Source organism: Pecten maximus, chromosome 11, assembly GCF_902652985.1.
Source record: "Pecten maximus chromosome 11, xPecMax1.1, whole genome shotgun sequence".
Taxonomy (NCBI): domain Eukaryota; kingdom Metazoa; phylum Mollusca; class Bivalvia; order Pectinida; family Pectinidae; genus Pecten; species Pecten maximus.
The window spans coordinates 26791452-26814634 of NC_047025.1; the positions used below are offsets into that span (position 1 = coordinate 26791452).

Genomic DNA, 23183 nt, shown 5'->3' on the forward strand with positions numbered 1-23183 from the left:
TCCAACCATATCCAACAAGGAACAGCGACATATTCCACCTTCATTGAGGACACTGACTAACAACATCCTGTAACATCCAACCATATCCAACAAAACAGCGACATGCTCCATTGCCAACACTGACTTTACCTAATTTTAATGACATCCCATAGCACCTCGCCATATCTAGAACAGTGACATTCTCCACTGTCATTGCCGACACTGACTTTAAATTTACCAAATACTTATTTTAATGACATCCTGTAACATCCGGCCATATCCAGAACAGCGACATTCTCCACTGTCATTAATTGCTGACACTAATTTTACTGACACACTGTCATATCTGACACATCGACTCTTTTCCCATACAGTGTAGGTAAAGTCAGGTTTCACTGTATGTAAGTGACTTTTTTTTCAAAGGAATCTTTAAGTGTCTGACATAGAGACTGAACTCAATCGATGAAATGGAGGCTGATACGGTACTAATATAGGCAACCTTTTGAAGTAATCTTATATTATCAACTTTAATTTTATGCTTAAAATATTTTGTTATATTTTGATATCTTTATGCATTGCCTTTATATGTTAAAACTTGACAGAAAATGTTCTAATGTCTTAATGCTTGGAAATAAGTATATAAACAGGCTAACTGTGTATCTTATAAAACTACTCCTACTAATAGGCAGACAAAATTTAAGCAAATTAAGTATATATTTGGAGGCAAAGTAGATGATAGTCTTTGGACTCCATGGTTAGATTTCCATTTCTTAACCGATATGAAGTGTCATAAGATTTGGAAGAATACAAAAAGCTATGCACTTTCTTTTATAATTTCTTAAAAACTTAGTAAACAAGTAATTCTGTAAGCCCACATTCATTCATATCACGATCATTAATATTGTTCGGAAGAGTAAACAATATGATTGTACATGTATGCTGTTCATAAAAAGATAGTGGATTACCGATCCAAGTACAAGGTCCAGTCTATAGTGGATTACCGATCCAAGTACAAGGTCCAGTCTATTCAATGACTTCACAGAGTGTAATGAAAGAATGAAAATGATCTTGTGATGCAAAATTGGCAAAACACATGCAAGAACTTAGATCTTATATAGACATTTTCATTGTAAGAAGGGTCTTGAGGTGCTTTATCAAAAGTGTGCAGTTCACTACCCTCAGGCTTCAGGTCTGCCCTAGTTATATATATATAGGGAAGGCGGTAAAGTTTACTACGGTAATAGTTTATATATAGGGGTATGAACCCATGGCTAGGTGACTGTTCAGACCCTTAGTTAGGTACTTCTTGTTTTGGTTTTTGAAAAAAATTGTGTTTGATTATATAATGGAACAGGAAGGATTAATAGTATGATTTGTTTTACTTGAAATACAAGGAGCGAATTATTTTGGTTTATGAGGAAATTGAGTTTTTCTATTTAACTTTTTTAAGCAAATAAGTTTAGTAAATATGCTTATAAAGGCTATTTCATATATATTGTCCTGAAATAAGCTCATCTCCTAACTTATAGTTGTTTTAATGTGTTAGCCACCAGGGCTTATTACAGGAAAAATGCATTAGTGGTATTTATAAACCTCAGTCTCAGATAAGCATTGCTGGATAACCATTTTCATTCTATTTAAACATAGTCGCAAGCCATATTTTCATAGAATCAACCTGAAGACAATTTATTGCAAATTTTGATAAATTTAACATGAAAATAAACTTATGATATATTGTGTAATTGATTAAGAAGCTAACAAATCATGGAGAACATTTAAATGCTTGCATGCGGAATCCACCGCTGTGATTACTAGTGACAACAAATGTTTTGTGATTGGCAATATGGCTGTAAGATTGGAACAGAACAGCGAGTCCAACTGTCTACCTTTAGTTTGTCGGTCTTGCCCTTGGCTGGTTTGTCTGGTGCGCATTTTAGTAGAATTTAGATCTTGTCACTTTGATAGCATGTCTTAGTTTGATTGGTGTACATGTTCAATAAATGAATTTATCGTGTAAGAGATTTTTTTCCCTTCTGACATTTTGTACCATGTTTTGAAGTAACATAAATTGGGCTATGAATAGGCTAGATTGATCATGCTTAGCACTGACGATTGCTTTCAATCATTGTCTCGATGATATGCAAGATTTTAAGTGGCAAAGCACTGATTAAAAGTGTTATTTAGATTTTTAAAGGCTCGAAATGGACATTGTTATCGTCAATCATTATCAAAGTTTGAATGATTACAACACTGTTAAAATACAAAAATGAGATAAAAACACTTTCTTCTCACAATAATTTGTCTGCGTTGACTTTATGCACTGTCACTAACATACAATGTAGTTAGCGTTTAAAAGATTAGGGCACCTCTCTATGCTATTGGCCACGTCCTGTTTTATCCTTGTCAAAATGTTTAAGTTTAATTATTTTGGGAATATAACTGATTTTCCAGATTGTCTTTCCTGTTAAAATCATCTCTTGGGTGCTACTGGAATTTTTTTTCCCAAAGGAATTGTCATTTTTTATTGAGATAAATATCTGATTGGACAATCATACAGTACATGTGTATCTCCCACGGCGGCCTGAAATTTACAGATTTGTCAAGTGAAAGAGACAGCTTACAACTTTCATTCTGAAATGGATTTTTAAACATTTTTTTACTCTTTTTTTTTTGTCTTGTTATTTTAAGAACTTGTAGATTTTCGTAAAACTTTACTCAGTTAAATACAGAAAATTAGAAACATACAGGTAGGTGCATTGTATGGCTTTTTCAGGAAGATAAATAGTATGTAAAAAGAAATTTAAGAAATAGAAAACCTACAATGTACAATTCAATCTGCAATAGTTCAAGTGTAAATGCAACCAGTATCTGTGCACATATATAAAGGTCAAAGGTCAAGGCCAAAGTCACAGTTTTTTACTGTTATTCATTTGTATGTAGAAAATCATCAATTGATTCAAAAGTGCTGCAACTGTAATCCGTGGGACAATACATCGCATGTGTAAATGGCACGGTTTGATTCTCTGTATTATTTCTCGTATCACGGTATATGCCACGGTTTTCTTGATCAGGCCGTTTCTGGATTTCTGCGCGATAATTAGTAGTGCTGCAATGATACTCATTCCTCACTATATGATACGTATCGCGGTCTCACAATACGATACATTTACATTATTTTATCCGGTCAGAGATAAAGTGTACCCCTCCTGAACATTGGAGGGATACAAACATATATAAATGCAAGGGTACTAGCAAAAATTCTCTTGTCAATGTTACTTATTTCTACATACATATTAAGCCATCACATTACAGTTGTATTTATAAAAATGCTAATAAAGTTGAATTGAATATAAAAATATTGACTCTTAAGAAGTTTTGACATGCTATTTCTTATTAGCAATTATGCATTTTGACACATTGGGTTTGAATAAATGTTTTACAAAGTTGAATTGCTTTTCCCTGAAATTTGGATTTTTTTTCATTTTTTCAATTCTGCTTGATTTCCAATTGATCTGATATTGATGAATGAACATTTGGTGGACGGCTCCGGGTTTTACTTAGGATAAACATGTTTGGTGACCGTGTACACCATAAGATCTATAGTAATATAATTATGCCTTTAATGAAGTAGTGAGAAACATTATTCAGCCTAGGAAATAACCTAGATCTGTGAGTCGTCATCGACCAGTCAAACAATACATGATCAGGAAGACTTCGCCTGACCATAAAATCATATTTTGATTTTAAAGTGATTTTGAATAAATTTAATACCATCTGTTTCAGTTACAAGAAGAAAATGTTTCTTGATATATGATTTAAATGAAGCAGGCGGTACTTTCAATTCTAAACAGTCAGTCAATGATATAGCGCTTCTGCCACCATGCTAGTTTTGGGTGATATTTATAATTACTGTGCAGAAAACAGCCTAATCTGGAAAACCAAGGCTTACTGTGATGAGAAAAACATTCCATTAACTAAATTGTGGTATATCGTCACACAGATTACCGTTGCAGCACTAGAGACAAGTATCGTGATAATTTTTGTATCGTGAAGGAAACGTATTGATGCAGCATTATGATTCGATTTAAACACTTAATTCTTTATAACAAGGTCAAATACTAGCTAGTATGCATGACCTATGATTTACTTGTGTTTCAGGGTTCTGAGGTCAAGGCAGAGCTAGGTCACACTTGCTATATAATAGAAAATCATAAACTAATTTTAGTGTCGTCTCCCTAGCTAGTTACTTCATTTCTTAATACATTTATTAAGAGATCAAAGTGGTTGTAAAACTTTTAATAGAACACTGTAACTTGTGATGGCAGCATGGTCATTAATGTTTTACAGACATTTTTTAGTTTGTTTATCTTCATGATGCATACAAATATTAGTTACAGTAAAACACGGTTATAACGAATCCCAGGGGACCAACTGAATCAGTTCGTTATATCGATAGTTTGTATTACGCGTATTACGAATTTTATTGTTTTTTTCTAAAAACTTCGCTATATCAGAGACGTATATATAGGTCTCTGGCTGTATGAAGATATTAAGATAAAATTACAGGCAAGTACAAATTAAAAGCGATTCAATTATTTTAAGTCAGTTATAATTTTCTGCCGAAACTTTTCGTGCCAGGCAAGTGTGTACAAAGTACTGAAAAGCATCTGACGTATCATTCAGAAATTGCTTATCTCGTGTAAATAATCACTCGCCGTAGCACCGCTGATTACGGAATGTTCCTCCTCTGTCTCTATTTTCTCCTCGTCGTCACTGTCCAAAACGTTCTCAATACTGACGAAATCGGTCGTGGTGACCTTTACCCCGGAAGTCTCGTTTTCACTAGCTCTTAATCGCTTGATGACAAAGCCATTGCGAAACAATGTACTATACACACACTAATAAGACATCTAAGAATGGATTAACAACTTGACATAAACATCGACAAAACAACTCACTTTATTCAGAAGTCATCGAAAACATAACTCACCGATTCAATAGCTGTACAAATCTATATACCCTGAAACATGCCCTCGGGTGCCTATCGATAACACGGTCGTGATCACCAGGGCATGACTCCGACTTGGGAGATGGGTTCGTACTAGAGTGTTAAAATAACATGGAATTTCAGCCGATGGGACCGCTAAATTGGTTCGTTATAGACAATATTTCGCTATGTGAAATTTGCAATATAAATACAGAATTACATAGAAGTAAGAGGGAGAAAAGCTGGGGAATCGGGATCAGTTCGCAATATCCATAAAATCGCTATAAGTGTGTTCGTACTAAACGTGTTTTACTGTATGTATATTCCTAATAATAAAATATAAACTTAAAGGAGTTCAGAAGAAAAAGACATGTAGGTGTACATGTATATGTTCTGTTAAGGTAGAACAGAATATATTGCATGTTTGATTATCTGGCTAAAGGTATTGGCAAGGTTTACTGGTATAAATCATTCATACACATCTAAATCTGCCATTTAAGTGTTTCTGTACAGACAACTTAATCCTGCAGATTAAATCCTTCAGGGTTTTATTGTGTGCACATGCATTTCTGTTTTATAGGAGTGTCAGTAAGTTCTTCGTGTCTTTGAAGGTCGTTGGAGTGTACATGTAGTTCAGCAAGTGCTCCGAGTTCATAACAGTTCTGTCTATATTCTCAATTTGATTTACACAAAAACTTTCAAGTTGATTTGTTTGAACTAAAATTTCTCTAGATGTTAACAATTTTTTTCCTCCAATGAGTTCTGGAACATTTTCTTCAATGACTGTCTTTCATTAATGAATTAAAAAATTGGTAATTAAGCTAATTGGAAGATGGAAATCCTATGGATACCAGTAATTTGAATCTTATAATTATATAAAAAAAAAGTGATAAAAAGGTACATATGTTTACATTGATGCTCAAACGCATAATTCAGGTTGAAATGACAGAAGATATAGTTATTCCATTCACTAATGGCAGATCTAGAGCATCCAGTGACAAAATGCTGAGCATTATCAGTAGTAATGGTAGAAGTCCTTTCAAGTCTGTCAATTTGAACAAATTAATTGCTTGTCATTTCTCTACTGAACTTGATTATTTCATGAAACTTTGACATCAATTTTGAAATCCGACCCAAAGTTCAAGTTGTCTAAAGTAAAATTTGACAGCTTAATTAGCAGTCCTCATTGAACAGATTTTGATGAGAAGTAGTAATGACCTTGGCCTTAAATCAATAATATCTCGGTCAAACAAGAAGCTACATTATTTAAGATCAAGGTCATTACTATTTGTAGGTTAAGGTCACAATTAAAGGTCAAATTTTGTGTCCATCTGTAGATAAAATTTTATCCAGGCTATTAAGTACAGCATAGGATTCAATGAAAGCTATTTACATTAGTCTGAGTGAAATGGATGTTTTAAACAGTTTAATTTTACTTTTCAATGTGACTGTTGTTAAAACTCCTGTAATATTGATATTACCGAAATTGTTCTTTATTTGGAGGTGTTATACGTTTGCCTGTGACTTGCAGTTCTAGCTGATGCAGTTCCTTGAAATTGATATGCCTTAATTAAAATGTTAAAATTGATAAAACCTCGCAACATGTCAAATGAGCGATTGGGGTTTTGTTGAGAAATGCTGTAAATAAAACAAGGCTAATCTGTAGTGAATCATTCATCATCTTCAATTTAATTGAAAAGTTGGGTTTTCTGACACGATCATGATGTTGTCTGGTGTTTCGTTGCTTTTCCAGTGCAAATAATAAGAGTATGTGAATGGTAGTTCTCCATTTTATTTTGTTGCAGTAATCACAAGAAACTTCATGGTTTTAGAACTGTTTATGATCAATTTTCTTGGGGACAATTAATGATTTGATTGGCTAAACTGGTCGAGAGCTGTTATTGTGGTGCATTCTGAATTATGGGGATGTTCTGTGTGACTGTCGCTTCAGGCAAACCAATATAGCCTACTTTCTATCTAGGATATTATTATTTCATTTGACCTTGTTTTTTCACCATTTTTTTTATCTTTTACGAACTTACGAACTTACGCGAGAGACTGTTGAAAGCATTTTATTGCTAGCTGACTAACCTGCTTGTAGAAATATCAATTTATGGGCATTATCAATCCCTGACATTATTTAATATTAAAAGATTAAACATATCATTGAAGCTTAATAGTGAAATTAAATGAATTTTATTTTTGCTGCAATTAGGCATCCAAGATACAATTTATTCTCAATTCAAGGTCTTTGAAATTTGCTTTTAGTAATGCTGCATGTATTTTTGTGTCAAAAGCTAGCATTTATCCTAAGATAAATGGTACAGATTTCCAAAAACATTTATGCGCTAATGTTGTTTTCAAAGCTCAAAATGAAAAAACCATTTCAGAGTTGTTTTTCTTTCTTTCTCAGATTAATGTTTTGGCTTAATGAATTCCCACTGATAAACTGTTTTTGTTAATCGATTTTGGACCTGTGGAAAATAGTTTTCAGTATTTAGATGGCAGATAACATTTATATACTGTATTTATTTGGGTGTTTCTTCAAGCAATTGAACTTCCTGTTAGCGATGCTCTAAAAGGTCTCATTTATAGGACTTTTGCAATTACACCGACATTTCATCTCTAAATGTCACACCTGGCAGTGTTGGTAAGGTAAGTCTTTTTTTTTTGTTCACTAATTAACCAACATTTAAGGTCCATTAGGGGTCCAATGTGTTACATTGTGTTAGAGAATGAAGGTTGATGTGGAAATTAAAATCTCTTTTTTCTTGTTACGAAATTCTCAGAAATATTGTCATTCAAAGAATATATAATTCTTTTCGGGCTGCATATGTATATTGTTGGAAGGTCGGTGTCCAAAATGTGAAGAAAAAATTGAATAAAAGCATATAACTTATCATATCAAAAGTTGGTTAATATTACAAATGTAGAGGACCCTGTGGGTAATATTACAAATGTAGAGGACCCTGTGGGTTAATATTACAAATGTAGAGGACCCTGTGCGTTAATATTACAAATGTAGAGGACCCTGTGGGATAATATTACAAATGAAGAGGACCCTGTGGGTTAATATTACAAATGTAGAGGACCCTGTGGGTTAATATTACAAATGTAGAGGACCCTGTGGGATAATATTACAAATGAAGAGGACCCTGTGGGTTAATATTACAAATGTAGAGGACCCTGTGGGATAATATTACAAATGAAGAGGACCCTGTGGGTTAATATTACAAATGTAGAGGACCCTGTGGGATAATATTACAAATGAAGAGGACCCTGTGGGATAATATTACAAATGTAGAGGACCCTGTGGGTTAATATTACAAATGTAGAGGACCCTGTGGGTTAATATTACAAATGTAGAGGACCCTGTGGGTTAATATTACAAATGTAGAGGACCCTGTGGGTTAATATTACAAATGTAGAGGACCCTGTGGGTTAATATTACAAATGAAGAGGACCCTGTGGGTTAATATTACAAATGTAGAGGACCCTGTGGGTTAATATTACAAATGTAGAGGACCCTGTGGGATAATATCACAAATGTAGAGGACCCTGTGGGTTAATATTACAAATGTAGAGGACGTACCCTGTGGGACTGGAGCAGCATGGAAACACCAGCTTCAATCTGGGGCAGCTTTACTTATGGTGAATACCCAGTAGTTCTCATGCTCAAACTGTTTGTCATCTAAATTATCTGGTCAAGCATGATGAAACTTTACTTGGACCAAATATGATTTATTTTGCTGTTGGCTTTATACACATGATTCTTTTCGAAGTTGATGGATTTTGTTCAGATGTTGATTGTATGTGTTAGTCATGTGAAAACTCTTGTTATTAAGAAGAGTGCAGTGACTTAATTAAGTTGGAAATAGATATGCGGAGGAGGAAGGTGAAGAAAAATTAACCGATGGAATGGGGACAGGGCATATCAATCACCGATTCTGATTGGCTGGCTTGAACTTATATCATTGGCTTTCCGGAATACATATACCAAAACATACATGTTTGGTTGATATTTAAATCATTTCCCCTTTAATCAAGATATTTTTGGTTCACATTAACTATTTAATAAGTTAAATCCTGGTTATTAATGAGATACCTCAGAAAGATACACTCATTGTTTTAGCTGTAAGTTAGTTATAGTTCATGAACACATGGATATATCTTAATTTGCCCAAATGAATTAGGATTGTTTTGTAATATGTGTGCCCTTATATATGATTCTCTTTTATGATATTAGATACGAATTTAGGAAATATTTCAATTCAGAATCATCAAAATTCTCTGGCATACTTGCATAAATATATTAGTACTGTAACAGTAATATGTGGGACTAAAACAATCGTGGTGTAAAAGGCACAATTCAGTTTGAGTCTTTTTTTCTCACATCACGGTAAGCCCACATTTTTCTGGATCAGGCCGTTTTGGGTTTTCTGAGTGGTCGTTAGTAAAACTATTATGGTGGCAGAAGTGCTATCGTCAAGTGACTGTTTAGAATTCATTTAAATCATGTACTTGGACATTTTTTTGGGTTCCTTGAAACAGATGATGTTGAATTTATTTTATTGATTATTTGCAAAATAAATGTATTGTGATACATATCTTATCATGAGACGAGTATCGCGATATGTATCTTATCATGATCGAGGGAAGCATATCATTGCAGCACTGGAATATATTCTGAGTACAAGGCTCTGCTAAATGAATTGGATGCCATGGCTCTTTTTCTGAGTGGTCGTTAGTAAAACTATTATGGTGGCCATGACAAAGTCTCAAGTGACCTATTCTAATCGCCTTTTGTCCGTCCTCGTGCGTCGTGCTTCGTCCGTCTGTAAACAATTTACATTTTCGACTTCTTCTCCAAAACCCCTAAACCAAATTCAAGGAAATTTGTCATGAAACTTCTATGGCTAAAGGTCAACCAAAATTGTGAATTATATGGTCCCCAACCCCCCAGGGGCCTGAGGGGCGGTGCTAAAAAGGGTCAAATTGACTGAAATTTCAAAAATCTTCTTCTCTACTCTCAGATATGATGGAATCAAACACTCTTCATAGATGGAAGGGTCTTAAGGTGCTTTACCAAAATTGTGAATTTCATGACCCAGGGGTCTCAAGTTTGCCCCTGGGGAAGGGGTAAACTTGACTATAGTTTATATAGGGAAATCACATTTTTGACTTTTATTTGTTGGATTTGTAATGGAATTCAATCTAACTTGGTTAACATTATCAGCTTGTGATGGCAAGTTGATGGTATGCACATGTTGGCCCTGACTGACCCCCAGGGGATGATGGGCGGGGCTAAAAAGGGTCAAATTGACTGAAATTTCAAAAATCTTCTTCTCTACTCTCAGATATGATTGAATCAAATACTCTTCACAGATGGAAAGGTCTTACGGTGCTTTACCAAAATTGTGAATTTCATGACCCAGGGGTCTCACGTTTGCCCCTTGGTAGGGGGTAAACTTTACTATAGTTTATATAGGGAAATCACATTTTTGACTTTTTAGGTCATCTGACCCGAAGAGCTGGAAATTGGTGAGGATGTTAAGGAAGGAGAGCCAACAAAGTGTTGTTATTTTTCGGCCTCGTAAAAACTTTGACATATGGCAGCCACGGCGGCCATTTTGTAACATGATTGCGCAATCATGGTTTTCCTGCACAACACGTATTTCAAACTTCTTCTCAAATGACACCTGTGGGATTCAGCTCTAACTTTCCAGAAATGATCCTGAGATAGTCTTGATCAAGTGTTGTTATTTTTCGGGTCAGTCAGAAATCTAAGATGGCCGCCATGGCAGCAATCTTGAAAACACATTTTAAACTTCTTCTCCAGTTCCATTGGTGCCATTGAGCTGGAAATTGGTGAGGATGTTAAGGAAGGAGAGCCAACAAAGTGTTGTTATTTTTAGGCCTCGTAAAAACTTTGACATGGCAGCCACGACAGCCATTTTGTAACATGATTGTGCAATCATGGTTTTCCTTAACAACACCTAGTAAGATTGTGCAATCATGGTTTTCCTTAACAACACCTATTTCAAACTTCTTCTCAAATTACACCTGTGGGATTCAGCTCTAACTTACCAGAAATGATCCTGAGATAGTCTTGATCAAGTTTTGTTATTTTTCAGGTTGATCCAAATTCCAAGATGGCCACCATGGCCTACAGTGCCATAGTATAAGGGTCTTTAATTTAGAGTCAGATGACTGTTAAGGCCCTTGTATTTGATTTCTATTGGAATTAATTCTAACTTGGTTAACATTATCAGCTTGTGATGGCAGGTTGATGGTATGCACATGTTGGCCCTGACTGACCACCAGGGGATGATGTGCGGGGCCAAAAAGGGTCAAATTGACTGAAATTTCAAAAATCTTCTTCTTTACTCTCAGATATGATGGAATCAAACACTCTTCATAGATGAAAAGGTCTTATGGTGCTTTTCTAAAACTATGAATTTCATGACCCTGGGGTCACAAGTTTGCCCCTGGGGAGGGGGTAAATTTTACTATAGTTTATATAGGGAAATCACATTTTTGATTATAACTTGTTTGATTTCTATTGGAATTCATTCTAATGGGCTGATGGGCGGGGCCAAAAAGGGTAATTTAAATTAACTGAAATATTTCAAATCTCAGTTGACCGTTAAGGCCTCTTGTTAATGTCATAAGGATCTACTTAATGAAATTTATGTCATGGCTGTATTAATGACATGGACATCAAAATGCTCTATTTTAATGAAATTGACATGATAAGGTTCTATTTTGATGAAATTGACATCATGGCTATATTTGATAAAACTGATGTCATTGCTCCATTTTATTATGAAATTGACGTCATGCCTCTATTTCATGGAATTAATGTCATGGCTCGATTTAATAAAGTTGACCTCATATGACTCTATATAATTAAATTGACGTCATGGCTCTATGTATTTTTTTTTCTAGAACTGTTACCAAAGTTTGTATTATAGTGATTTACTGAAGGTTAGAAGTGGCTGAATTGCTTGTTAATATAATATCTAATGGTCAGTATGTCTGATAGCCAATGTCCACTCATCCATTGGATGACCGATCGTGTATATCGAATATGACTGTATCACTGACAGATATTAGCACTGACTAGTGAATGATAAATGCTGCGATTTCACCAATCAGACTGCAGCATATTGATGTCTGATTAATGGGAAGATATATATTAATACATTGTATATATATATATATAAGTGTTGAAATCCTTCAAAGATATTACTTTGTGAAATGAATTAGTGTATCAAAAGCATTCAGTCATCAAAATATTTTGATGATCAAACAAACATCATGAAATTCATATAAGATAGAGACTAACCGATGTACAGTATTATGTAGCATCTGTTTGGTACAGGATGTGATCTGTACATGTCTGTAATGAAACAGCCTGTTCGGCATTAACTAGGCTGTACATTATTAGGATAATCCAGTGGACGTTTAATTGTGTTACGGAGCTAGGTCTTAATACAATGAAATACGCATATTTGACACTTCTGCTGGTCTTTGGTATAAATGACGCAAAATACTGAAAAAGAAATCAATTAGAGTGACTGACAACACGATTTCTTGGCTCATATACAGTCGAACCTCGTTAACTCGAAGTCATCGGGATCGTGAAAAAACGTCGAGATATCCGAGTTGTTGGTTATATATATATCTTTAAAAAATCCTTAACAGAAAGATGCATCATTAACAGCAACACACCTATTTGATTTCAAATAATAATTATAACAAAATTGTATTCATTATTTATACTAAAAACAATATTTCTAATAAATAAATTATATTTCATGCAATACTGTCGTATCATTTTGAAATCAAGTAGGCGTGTATACCTGTGATTGGGAGTCAATCGTGTCCGACATGTCATTTCTTAGTGAGTGAAAGACGAGAAGATTACCACACAATTTCAGCACTTTAATATCTATTTAAGTAATTTCTATCATGGTACATAAATGATATTATTGTTAAACATCATAAAAAACCAATATACGAAGTCTGCGGCAAATAATACATATACAAATGTATCAGCACAGGCCACGTGTTGACAAGTGGAGTAGTAGCCGGAAATACACAGTGCGCAAGTACACGTTGATTGAGTCACATAAATATGATCCAATAGTTTTAAAACCATAAACTTAAATAACTTATCATAGTTCGATCAGTTCCTGGAAATAATTGTGCGTTACTCTGCCATGGTTGTGATTTCAGGTGTGTCGGATAAGTTCCGCCTGATCGCACATGGTGACCCAGACACATTTGACAGTGTAGCGAGCTTGAGTATAATTATCGCACTACTTTAATCATCAGCTTATGTAAGTGCTGTTTGTCAACATCAATACGGTTGGATCTTAATAAAGACGGGTTTTACAGTAACAATAGTCGGGTATGTTTAATGTAATTTAATAACAAACCGAAACAAAAACAGGATATTTCCCGTGCCCGAAATTGTAAACAATTTACCGAGACATACGATGAGTATTTTGTAGACACATTTTGTTTAAAAATGAAAATAATGTTCAGCTTCGGGATAACTGGTACATTTTACATAGGTTTTATAATATCGGGACCAACATTTTACTTCCGGATAACCGAGTTTTTCGAATTATCTGAGTTTGAATTATCCGAGTTTTTATTACTAAGAAAAAGAAGGATTTTGGCCGGGACCGGAGTAATACTTCGAGTTAAAAGGGGTCTTCGAGTTATCCGAGTTCGAGTTAACGAAGTTTGACTGCATTTAGTATTTAATAGTACCACGTATATAGTTTCATTTAAATATGATTTGACAACAAGATGTCTTAATTAGCTCATATATACATCTAGTATTTAATAACATATAGTTTCAGTTGAAAAATACATGATTTACCATGCTTTAAACATTGATGATGTCGTCTGAAAGATACAGTATTGGTCATGCATGAATGCACTGATCAACCCTGCATATAGACCATAGCTAGAGACCATTAGATAATAGGAGCAGTGTCCTTTTATAAACAGGTGCCCTTTATAGCGTGAATCAAATACATGAACATTGAATTGTGTAACATTGGAAATCAAAACAGGTGGTCATTATAGACAATTTTTGGTTCCCCGGGACGAAGTTGAGGGGAGCTTTTGCTATACCCTGGCATCGGCCGGTGTCTGTGTCAGCATCTGTATAGACAGTGTTGTGTTAATACCAATGAGGATCCAGCTTACATACTTGACGTGTGTTCCTTGTGACAAAACTTTTCCATTGGAACTACATTTGTAGACCTGCTGACTTTGACTGTGACCTTTGACCTTATACTTTTCAAAAATCTGTTTCGAATTTCAACCCACTCACCCAGCTAAGTTGTCGACAGACAACTCTTTTAATGTTTGTTAAATTGGGGTGCGTGACCTTAAGCTTTTGGACACATTTGATATTAATTAAGACAGTAATGAACTGCAGTTTACTGATTTCAATGATTTATTTAAAAATGTAATCTACTGATTTTTTAAGCAATTTTTTAAAAGCTAAGTAAATATCTTAATTATTTTGTTTTTCCAGATTGTTCCGGGATATCCCCACCAGCTACAACAGTTTTCCTAATATTCCTCATCTTTGAGAGTCTCCTGTTTGGCATATTTACTGCCATCATGTGTGGCACTCAGCTCTCAGGCATCTGTACTGATGAAACAGTGAGTACAAATGTGATTGTGTTAGAAATAAGGGGTATGGAATAAGCTACATCACACAGCATAACTGAGAATTGTATCAGAAGGGAATCACTTTGAAAATATCTTTTCAAAATGATATTTTAGCTTTCTGGTTGATGGCTACTTAAACTTAATATTGATTGAATTCTTGTATAATGTTGAAATATATGAAAAAATGTACTTTACTGTTGAAACCAAACCTGTTAGTAAGGATGTATATGTATATATAATAAAAGATTTGTTTATAGATATATGTAGTGTATGGAATTCTTTTGAAAACGATACAAATTCTTGTTATCAGCTGAGAGTGGCACCATATCCTTGTCGAGTAGCATATATTTTGGTAAAATTTAAAAACCCAATTTATTCATCAGTCATCATATATCATAAAGTATATATTCATTATGATGCAAAAGCAACAAAACATTATAAATTCCAGTGTGCTACGTCTTTTACAAATCTCCACTAAAATTACAACAGAAGCTTAGCAGTAGACTAGAAATGGCTGCTGAATAAGTGTGATTGCAGTAGCTACTCAATAGTTAAAGGATTTGTAGAAACTATGATTGGTGTTTTTCCTGCCCATATATTCGGGTTCCATACAAAGCCCCATTCTTAATAGTGTATTTCCCAATAAAAGTCAGCAAAATTATCAAAATATCAAGATTCTTGTAATTTTTATGCTACTAACCCTAGGTAATTAAAGTTTGGGACATTTGATTACAACAGATTTTAGATCATGATATTCTGCAAAATATTGAAGAAGTGTCTATTCATTGACAGCCATGCACGTATTAAAATTTTAATTCACTTGCTCAAAGGGGCATTTAAAAATCAGTTTGTCAAAAATCTTATATACGAAAAAAAAAAAAAAATATAGATAAATAAAAAAATCATTCCTAAATATTTCTTAAGTTGCTAACACAATGAAGGATTATCCATGGTGGGGAAACTACGTCACAAACATTACTAAGAAAACACAAAGATGGTGGACACATCTCTCGCTTCTCGACCGGTAAGCAAGTCTGTCTTACTTTTTACTTTTATCCTCCGACTTCCCATTTATCAATAAATGGTCGAAAGTACATTTGAAGCATCCAAGATTCTATGACTGGCAACGGATTGTTCAAATAATTGGCGGTTGTTTTAAACATTCAAAGACAATCCTCGTAACTTTGATAGTGTTTGTCAGGACGTTGTGTCAACCGACAATTTAAGCTTAGATGGAATATTGAGATGAAATAATGTCAAAAACAAGTTCATTTATACACGATTCCCCTATTTACTAGCTGTACATCAACTTTTTTGGTTGAAAAACTGCAAGTGTTATTAATGGTATTTCTGTGTGGATGATTGCTAAAATTTTACTAAATTGTCCTGATGAAAACACCGCCAAAGTTACAAGTATACGGAATGGTCTTGGAATGTTTGAAACAACCACATATCCTGTGAATAATCGGTTGCCAGTCAAAGAATCTTTAATGCATCAAATGTACTTTCGACCATATCGATAAATGGGAAGTTGTGGGGTAAGTGTAAAAAGTAAGACAGGCTTACAGAGAAGCGAGAGATGTATCCACGGTCTTGTTGTTCTCTTAGTAACGTTTGTAACGTAGTTTCCCCACCGTGTTATCTATTGATAAAAATTATTATAACTTTAATTGATCGTCTTATGTTTGGAAGAAATGATAAAAGTAGACTCAGACCCTGTAGACTTAAAGTAAATATCCTTGTCTTTGCTTCTTCCGTCTTATTGCAGTACTGATCTACTCTGAATATAATGAAGAATTTATTCAATTACACAAACAGATAATTTATTGATGGTACCACTTCGGGTGAAAAGTGAAATGAAAAGTCAGATGATCTTGTGAGGTAATTGAAGACCAAGGACACAGAATTGTTTTGTATACAGATAAATTCAGCAATATAAGATTTTTAAGCATTGTTCACTGACAAGAATACATTGAGTCTGAGAGAATTATAACTATTTTAGGGCCAAAGTGTCTGTCACTCAACCTTATTGGTTGTGTCGCAGTACATTTTAATTTGTCTCAAATACGGCAGCGGTGTAGAAACCATTCAAACTTGATTGCTTGATCCAGGGCACATCCTCATCTTGATTAAGCCAGAAACATTATAATGCCGTCGACTTACAAAAGTAATTGTATAGTTACCTGTGCTTGGGCCATCAATTTGCTGTGGGTTATTGCCTTCAATTAAACCCTCAAAGGACCATTACTTGTTTGTCTTGAACTTAAATGTTAGAACTTTCAATGTCTTTGTTGTATGTTCTGTTGGAGGTACAGTTTAACTATATAGTAGTATTTGTTATTGGTGTTTGTAGATATATTGCTTATATATATATATAGGCTTTGTGAAAAATTTCTATTTGTAGGATATGTTTTTGAGACTCGCATAAGGATTTACTTATGTGAAGTAATTTTTCTGCTCTGAATAAATTAAACTGCACATATATTAGGACTTTCCTAAAATTCTCTAGATTGAAATTGAAAATTGTTCTCCATCATCATGACCCATATTCTGTAGATGGGGAAACCTCACCCAACTCAGTCTGTAGTCCTTCAAAATGTAAAATATTTTTACAAATGTCTGATTTTTTATCCGCCGCGAAATGCATTTCCAGGGGAAATTAAATTGGGCTCCATCTGTCCGTGCGTCTATCTGTCCGAGGGCTTTTCCGTGCCGTAACTTCAAAACCCTTCCATTGCAACTCCACAAAACTCTCTGTATATATTAGGTTAGTGCCCTATTTGTGCCTTTTTGGTATGGAAGACATTTCATTTTTTTTTTTATATTTTTTGTATTACCATGGAAACATTCAAAAACACAAAAGCATTCCACTCAACTCCACAAAACTTTCAATTTATATTAGGTTAGTGGCCAAGTTGTGCCTTTTCATGTGAAACACACATAGGATCTACTTCAAGATATTAACTCTAACTATAAGGTTGATATATATATCATAGTTGGGTTTTCATACCAACAGCTGGTGGCAGGAGATAACGCCAATCTTTGCGGCTCCTTATTTCTTTGTGTTTTGAAAGATGATACATGTCCTTTTATTATAAAACTTTATGTATTTTCAACCTTATTATTCTTGCTGTGTATTTTTTGTTAGGTAATTCTAATAGATGTTGTGGTTCATAAGATATAAAATCGGCTGTTAAAATTGTTCGAGTTTGCCATACTTTATTTGCCGTACTGTAAAAGTAGAAATGTTTGTGACGTGGGAATTTTCTACCATTAAATATCCGCGAAATTATCCACACGCGGACATAATAACACGTGAAATTATTGACACGCGAATATTTCCACCAAATAAACTAAATACCATAAAATCCAAGACGCAAGTTCCTAGTGGTATATATGTTGGCATTCAAGCGTCATATCGTCCGTGATATGTTACGTTGTCATGGTCGGTCAAGAGACTCGCATGGCGATACTAATTTAAGTAATGTGTAAAATGATAGCATTTTATCTAGTTCAATGTTTATTTATCATTAAATTTTCTTCATTTCGGTCGACCGTAACGCCGATTCTTTCAACTATACCGTGGGCGGCACCCCGCGTGGCCTGTCTACTTAGCGTGAGGGATGAAGTTGTATTGGGTTGATCAACTCGAGATTTCAATGGAATTTTCTGAAAAAGTATCTTACTTTACGTACTGACCCATGACATCGCAGCAGGACAATATATTTTCATCATGGCTGACAGGGCGAAAATATCCACACCGCGAACAGTTTGGAAGCAGACTTGGCGAAAATTTCAACGCGCGAAAATATTCACTTCTACAGTATACAAAAAGTATTCTTAAATAAGTTCAAATTCCAGGCTATAATGAGTTTGATAAGTACATCATTGACTACATCGCTTCCTAAAGCTTCAGGAGAGAAATGGATCATTATGATATATCAGTCAGCAGAAGATCTAGATCTAGAGATAAAACTGTCCTAAAACGCAGATTAAAAATTACTGACTTAATTGCTGTGTAAATGTATGATCTACATCCCCTTGACAACGACTCACTGTAACCAAGTCTTTACTGGTAAATGATTGTGTTTTTGTCCTTTTCATTTCTCAGCTAGATACGAGTGCCAAACTCTCCTAACAGTTATCTTGATTAAACCACCTAATTGATAGCCTGGTTTGTGTCATTAGAGAAATTCATATCTCCTTATTATGTCACAACCAACTTCTGGTATTGATTTCTTTATACATGTCACTGTGACTTATATCTCAAGACCTGAGATATCGGATCTCTTATAATAATTACTTGGCTTTCCAGGGATTAAAATCTTCTGCTGGGGCATTTTGAATCCCAATAAATGAGATTATGTGATGGAGTATTCTTTGTCTACTTTGCTTTAGGTTTCTTTATAAGGCTGAAAATTTTCTCAATTATTTGTGAAAAGCATTTTTTATATAATAGATATACATATACTAAACATATATACTGTATATATATATATTTATTACATAATGCACTTGATTTTCCTTAACTATACATATAAGCTGTATTTATTCCCCCGCAACGAAGTTAGGGGGGGTATACTGGAATCAGGTTGTCTGTCTGTAGACGCATTTTGTCCGGACAACTCCTCCTAAACCGATGGGCCAATTCCCATGAAACTTCACACAAATATTAATGATCATGTGTAGATGTGCATGCCACTTTATTTTTCTCAAAATTATGGTTGCTATGGCAACTGGTCACTATAAACAGGTTTTCTGATAAGAACCATAACTTTAAGTTTGTCCGGACTACTCCTCCTTAACTAAATGGCCAATTTCAATGAAACTTCAATGAAACTTCACATATATAGAGGACCATGTGTAGATGTGCATGCCACTTTATTTTTCACAAAATTTTGGTTGCTATGGCAACTGGTCACTATAAACAGGTTTTCCGATAAGAACCATAACTTTAAGTTTGTCCGGACAACTCCTCCTAAACTAAATGGCCAATTTTAATGAAACTTCACACAAATATAGAGGACCATGTGTAGATGTGCATGCCACTTTCTTTTTTTTCAAAATTATGGTTTCTATGGCAACTGGTCACTATAAACAGGTTTTCTGATAAGAACCATAACTTTAAGTTTGTTCGGACAATTAACTCCTCCTAAACCGAAGGGCCGATTTCAATGAAACTTCACACAAATATAGAGGACCATGTGTAGATGTGCATGCCACTTTCTTTTTTTTTCAAAATTATGGTTTCTATGGCAACTGGTCACTATAAACAGGTTTTCTGATAAGAACCATAACTTTAAGTTTGTTCGGACAACTCCTCCTAAACCGAAGGGCCGATTTCAATGAAACTTCACACAAATATAGAGGACCATGTGTAGATGTGCATGCCACTTTCTTTTTTTTTCAAAATATGGTTGCTATGGCAACTGGTCATTATATTACTGGGTTATCTTAGTTAGCCTCTAATTAATAGTCCCTATTCACCATTGACTCGTGCAGATTGCGGGGGTATTAGTCAGCCATCCTGGCGACAGTTCTAGTTTGAACTATATCACAGCTAAAATGACTATTGCACTGCTATGTGCAAACTATTGAACACTTGTGATGTTTTGGAATTTAGTCCTACTATTTCAAGTGTCTAAGTTACACAGATGTCAGCACCTCCAGACGACAGTCATGGCAACTTCTAGGCCGTCTAAGTGTGTTTTAGTGATTATGTAATAAAACAAGTATATCATGGGTGTTTGTGCAATAGTCCAGAATATATTTGACCCTCGGTACCGATAATCGACCAATTTTCTATTGCACTCAGCCTTCGGCCTTCGGCCTCATGCAATAGAACATGGGTCGATTATCACTACCTCAAGTGAAATATTCTGGACTATTGTACAGACACCCATGATATATTTGTATCCTCCGTTATTATGGGTTCTGCTAGTGCAGATTCTTTATATAAGCCTATGTGTGACAGATATGCCCGCAAGTGCACTAAGATTCTTTAGAAGTTTATATAAAGGAAAAATATACATAGATTAAACAATTGAAAACAACACATTTTGTGATATTTTGACTGTTTGTTTTTTTTCATTTCCTTCCTGTCCCAAAGCTGGATATAGTTGGCATGTGTACATGGACATATATGTGTTATCGTACACCAGATTTGATTTGTACAACATTGAATTTCACCTGGAGTGCAAGTTATTATGTAGTCTTTAGCTAAAGGGTTTTCCACATAAAGTATATGATAGATAGAGGATTAAAATGATTGAATGTGTTTACTTTCCTCTTTACTTGCACTTGAAAGCTTAAGAATGTCTGACAGCAGGAACAGTAAACAACAACTAGATGTAAACAGAAATGTGTAGATTGCTAAGCCATTGCTTATATAATTAGTGTAGATGTTTCCTTTAAGCTTAAAATTGTTATAGACATCTTGTGAATTATAATATAACAAGTCTCTGGAGGAGAGAACACATACTGTAGAATGTTTTTTTGTGGGGTAAATTGGACTCTATATGTAGAAGAGACCATCATAAAAACATGTGAAATTTTGTTAAATTAATATCATGAAACCTCTCCATTATTAAATAAAGACTATTACCATCATTTGGAAGATTTTGCTTTCCTGATAGGGCTGTCCTATTAGACAGGGTCTTATATATTAATAACTAGACGGACCAGATTAATAAGTGTTTTACAGATTAAATTTTTTTTTTATGTTCAAGCCACCATACATGATTTATATCTTAATGGATAATTTCAGAAAGTCCATTACACTTAATAGTTTGAATTTGACTCAAGCCATGTTCTATCGTGCAGACATTCAAAATTAGTTTTCTTGCAAATAAATTTGATAAATTCTGTTTCTAGCACAGAGTTCAGTCTGGTAATAACTGACATTTAGGGAGATTTCCCCTACAAAACGTGTACTTATAGATATTTATGGTATTGATTTGACCAAAAGTTGTCTCTACTCGGGGGTTATCATGGGTAAGGCAGCATCTCATTAATCACAATTTCATCTTTTCTATTTACTGTATGTAGCCTTAGATGTCAGTGGATAGCACATTGTCCTCATTGAACGGTTGCGTACAGTCACAGATCGACAGTTGGGAGAAGTCACATGATATGCAAAGATCATATCAAGGCTGAAGGTCAGGCCGAAGGTGTTGCTTGTTTAGCCTAATTAATCATTGGGATAGACCCAAGCAAACATTGCCTGTGGTTTAATCAGATATTCTACTGTATTTTTATTTAGTATCATCACAGCTATGTCATCACAGCTATGTATTCCACGAAGGTCTCAGGCTGTTGTATTTGCCAGCTCTATCTAACATTGTGGAAGAGTAAGGCCTGAGTAGGCAAGACATGTATACATATATATATAAGTGCATTGTATGTACATGTAAATAAGTACATTATATACCAAGGTATTAGGTATATGTACCATTATGATAAAGTAAATTCTCTTTCATTGGTGACTTTAACTTATCCATCTTAATTATGTTCTTCCTGGAGATTTTAAGTAAGTTTTGAATTCAGGAAAATATTTGTAAAAATACCAAAAATTATAAATGAAACTATTTATTTTGCAAAAATTGCTAACCAACTTATACAGCTTCTGTTGATCATGCTTGTTGGCTTGGATGGAAGCGTGCCAGTGTCCTTTTAATCACAGTTAGAGCATATACCTTTTCACACTGCCTAGGTGAAAGGCAAGTGTGTTTCCACTATGCTGTCCGACCATCCAATATGTTACCTTATAGATAACTGTCATTTTAAATAAATAGAGGTTACACAACGAGGTTACACAACGACTGGTTGTTGGATATGGAATTTATTTCACACGAGTAAGTTTTTTTTTTTAATTCACACAAGACACAAGCTTTAGTGAGTATCTTTTGTAACTTTTGAAAAATAACTTACGGGTGTGAAATAAATTCCATATCCAAAAATCACGGGTCGCGTGACCTGTTTCTACCACAATAATATCGGCTTGAATCAAAGGGAATCATGGCCAAGTCTTATTTCACGTATACAAATAAGGTGTACAGGTGACAGCTGGGAACCGGTGATGTGACGTCATTCGATTATTGATGACGTCAGTAACAATTGCAGTTCGAGTCAGAGTTCAAATTCTTGACCAATCAAAAGACCGGAAGGTCATATTCCACTAGTGGAATCATTTATACAATGGCTTGAGAGTGGAATAACACAGGGTATTGTGGTAGAAATGTAATTTTCAAACCCTATACACAAACACATCTAAATAATTTTCCTGGAGCTGGGTGGGTTTTCTGAACTAAGAATGTAGAGGAAGGAAAACAATTTAATATCACATGCATAAAGAGACTTTCATAATTGTCTTGGCAAATGGAAAAATGTCAATTGTCTTGGAAATATTTGATTTTGAAAATACCTAACCCTTGGGCATGTAGCCTAATAGATTTTAAACAGTCTACGTTAATATAAGTGATAATACACTCCTAAATTTAGATTTGTCTGCGTCACC

The 23183-nt window shown here is 34.6% G+C and overlaps 1 protein-coding gene across 1 annotated transcript in view; it reads left to right on the forward strand.

Annotated features, from left to right (window-relative positions):
- LOC117337312 (palmitoyltransferase ZDHHC3-like) overlaps positions 1-23183 on the forward strand; it is a 41894-nt gene that overhangs the window by 8013 nt on the left and 10698 nt on the right. Inside the window, exon 6 of the mRNA XM_033898228.1 lies at positions 14529-14659. Within this exon, the coding sequence (XP_033754119.1) occupies positions 14529-14659 (131 nt within the window). The remainder of the gene's footprint in view (positions 1-14528; positions 14660-23183) is intronic.